Source organism: Limulus polyphemus, unplaced genomic scaffold, assembly GCF_000517525.1.
Source record: "Limulus polyphemus unplaced genomic scaffold, Limulus_polyphemus-2.1.2 Scaffold3018, whole genome shotgun sequence".
Taxonomy (NCBI): domain Eukaryota; kingdom Metazoa; phylum Arthropoda; class Merostomata; order Xiphosura; family Limulidae; genus Limulus; species Limulus polyphemus.
The window spans coordinates 40447-42203 of record NW_013668628.1 but is presented as its reverse complement, the minus strand read 5'-3'; the positions used below and the strand labels follow the sequence as shown (position 1 = coordinate 42203).

At 34.9% G+C, this 1757-nt stretch overlaps 1 protein-coding gene across 1 annotated transcript in view; it reads right to left on the bottom strand.

Moving 5' to 3' along the window:
* LOC106468470 (scavenger receptor class B member 1-like) overlaps positions 1–1757 on the bottom strand; it is a 54681-nt gene that overhangs the window by 43279 nt on the left and 9645 nt on the right. Inside the window, exon 2 of the mRNA XM_013928899.2 lies at positions 1153–1313. Coding sequence (XP_013784353.1) covers positions 1153–1313 — 161 coding nt within the window. The remainder of the gene's footprint in view (positions 1–1152; positions 1314–1757) is intronic.

Sequence of the window (1757 nt, the reverse complement as noted above, 5' to 3'; positions counted from 1 at the left end):
TTATAATCAGTCACAAGAACGTCGAATCTGAATCACTTGAAAAAACACGGGGGTGCTTAACTTTTTTCCAGGTGTATATATAAATATAGTAGTACTGTCTGTTCTATGTCCATGTAACTACTTCGCAGGGGGTGGATGGATCTTCACCAAAATTAGTATGGAGGTTCAATAGGTCCATGCGGAGGTACATAGAAATTGTCAGTTTTGCATTTTGCGGTTCTTATGGGCGTTTTTTACCACCACTTCGCCCCCTTTTAGATGGATCTTCACCAAATTTGGTATGAAGGTTTGTTAGGTCCATGCGGAGATAAATGAAACTTGCGGTTTCACATTTTGTGTTTTGCAGTTTTCATGAGCGTTTTTTTATAATTACATATAAGGGAAGCAACTTTTCATGTCCTAAGATAACCTTTCTTTAATCAGGAATTTACATAACTTTCGTCCAGGGGGGGGGGGGACGGATACTTCAGCTAGTAATGTATACATTTCATTATTTTTCAAAATCAATAGAAGTAGTCTTTAACTATCCGTTCTATTTAACAGATTAGTAAGAACTAACCATTCTAGTTGGAAGGTTTTTTTCTGTAGCTTATTTTTTTGGAGTTGATGATAATTGTTTTATTAATTAAATAATTCACATGATACTTATTGAAAATATATAATATTTAAAAGTGAAATAAATTCTAGTTACAACTTTACCGTCCAGTGTGATAATCAGTGCTGAAAAATAACGCATGTAAATAATAATAATAATAAAAAAAAAACTGAAGCAAAAGCTGAGACAGAATTAAGCCTAAATGTTTATAAAGAGAGGGGTAATACAAACATTTTTGTAGGTAAAAATTAGGTAAACATAGAAAACGTGCGAACGTATATTTTTTTGACAGGTTGATTGTTTGTAATTAAGCACAAAGTTACACAATGGGCTATCTGTGCTCTGCCCACCACGGGTATCGAAACTCGGATGCTACCGTTGTAGGTCCGCAGATTTTTTCTTCTTCTTAACAAACAGATAATGAGAAAACGTGTGTGTGTGGTTGTTGTCTAGTTTATCACATGACCATTTTTTTTGCAGTGAATGCTATCCTTGCTGTACGATAACGAGGTAGTAGGCAAGTAATCTAACACAGAAATATTTAATATGTGACGTACCTGAATACGTAAGGTCCGACTTCTGCCAGCTGTGGCTTCTCTGTTAGTGACCATACTCCCTCGTGATTTGTTAGGTTGAAGAAGTAAAAGTGGATAAATATAGGCACTGGGACGTCCTTCCAATGTTCAAAGGTTTCCGATTCTGGGCTCAGTACTAAGCGCTTAAAAAAAAATTCTTCTATTAAAATATACAATAAACACATACACGCCATGAAATTCATATTTCGTATATAACAGAAGTGGCGTTTCAATCAGGGCCGGCCCTTGGGGGGTAAGCGGGTGCCAGGCGCCTGGGCCCCAAATCCCAATCAAAAGCGCCCTGTTTCGTTAATTTCACTTGTCATTAATTATTAACTCTCTCAACGCTGGGTGGGTAAATTTGACCGACCACGTGACCTCTTTGTACTCGTTTAAATTCTTTATACTTTTGATGCTACTAACTTTTATTATAGTAGGTATATCTTCACGAAATTTGGTAGACTTTCAGTAAACATTATAAGTATTTCACATGGAAAAAAAATCATATTTTTTAGTGAAGTATTTTTAATAAACCAAAAAAACTTTGTCCGTGAATATATATATATATATATATATATATATATATA